Source organism: Eimeria mitis, genomic scaffold (genome assembly GCF_000499745.2).
Source record: "Eimeria mitis Houghton genomic scaffold, Emh_scaff3556, whole genome shotgun sequence".
Lineage (NCBI taxonomy): Eukaryota > Apicomplexa > Conoidasida > Eucoccidiorida > Eimeriidae > Eimeria > Eimeria mitis.
The window spans coordinates 1,421-1,788 of NW_013571900.1; the positions used below are offsets into that span (position 1 = coordinate 1,421).

General features: G+C 54.9%; 1 protein-coding gene across 1 annotated transcript in view; it reads right to left on the reverse strand.

The window, feature by feature from the left end:
• Positions 1 to 6: 6 nt before the first annotated feature.
• The window catches only part of EMH_0067200 (uncharacterized protein), a gene marked incomplete at both ends in the record, with an annotated part of 1,983 nt that continues 1,621 nt past the window's right edge, over positions 7 to 368 (reverse strand). The window contains one exon of the mRNA XM_013498599.1: positions 7 to 366. Within this exon, the coding sequence (XP_013354053.1) occupies positions 7 to 366 (360 nt within the window). The remainder of the gene's footprint in view (positions 367 to 368) is intronic.

The window sequence follows — 368 nt, forward strand, 5'->3', positions numbered from 1 at the left end:
CATGCACTATGCATGCATGCACAGTGCATGCATGCATGCATGCATGCATGGATAGGGTGTTGTGTGCTGACCATCTCCTGTGGCGTTTTCTTTGGTTTGCTGCTGCTGGCTGTCGTCAGCAGCTTTACTCCCCGCACTGCGTTGCTGCTGCTGCTGCTGCTGCTGCTGCTGCTGTTGCTGCTGTTTTTCTTGCTGCTGCTGCTGCTGCTGTTCATCCTCTTCATCACTATCCTGCTGCTCCTCCTCTGCTTCTGCTTCTGCTGCAGCAGCAGCAGCAGCAGCAGCAGCAGCAGCAGCATTTGTGGCTAGCAAGCTGCTGCCTGTCTTTTGGGGTGTTTCTCTTCTCCACCAAGACAGTACTGATGCCG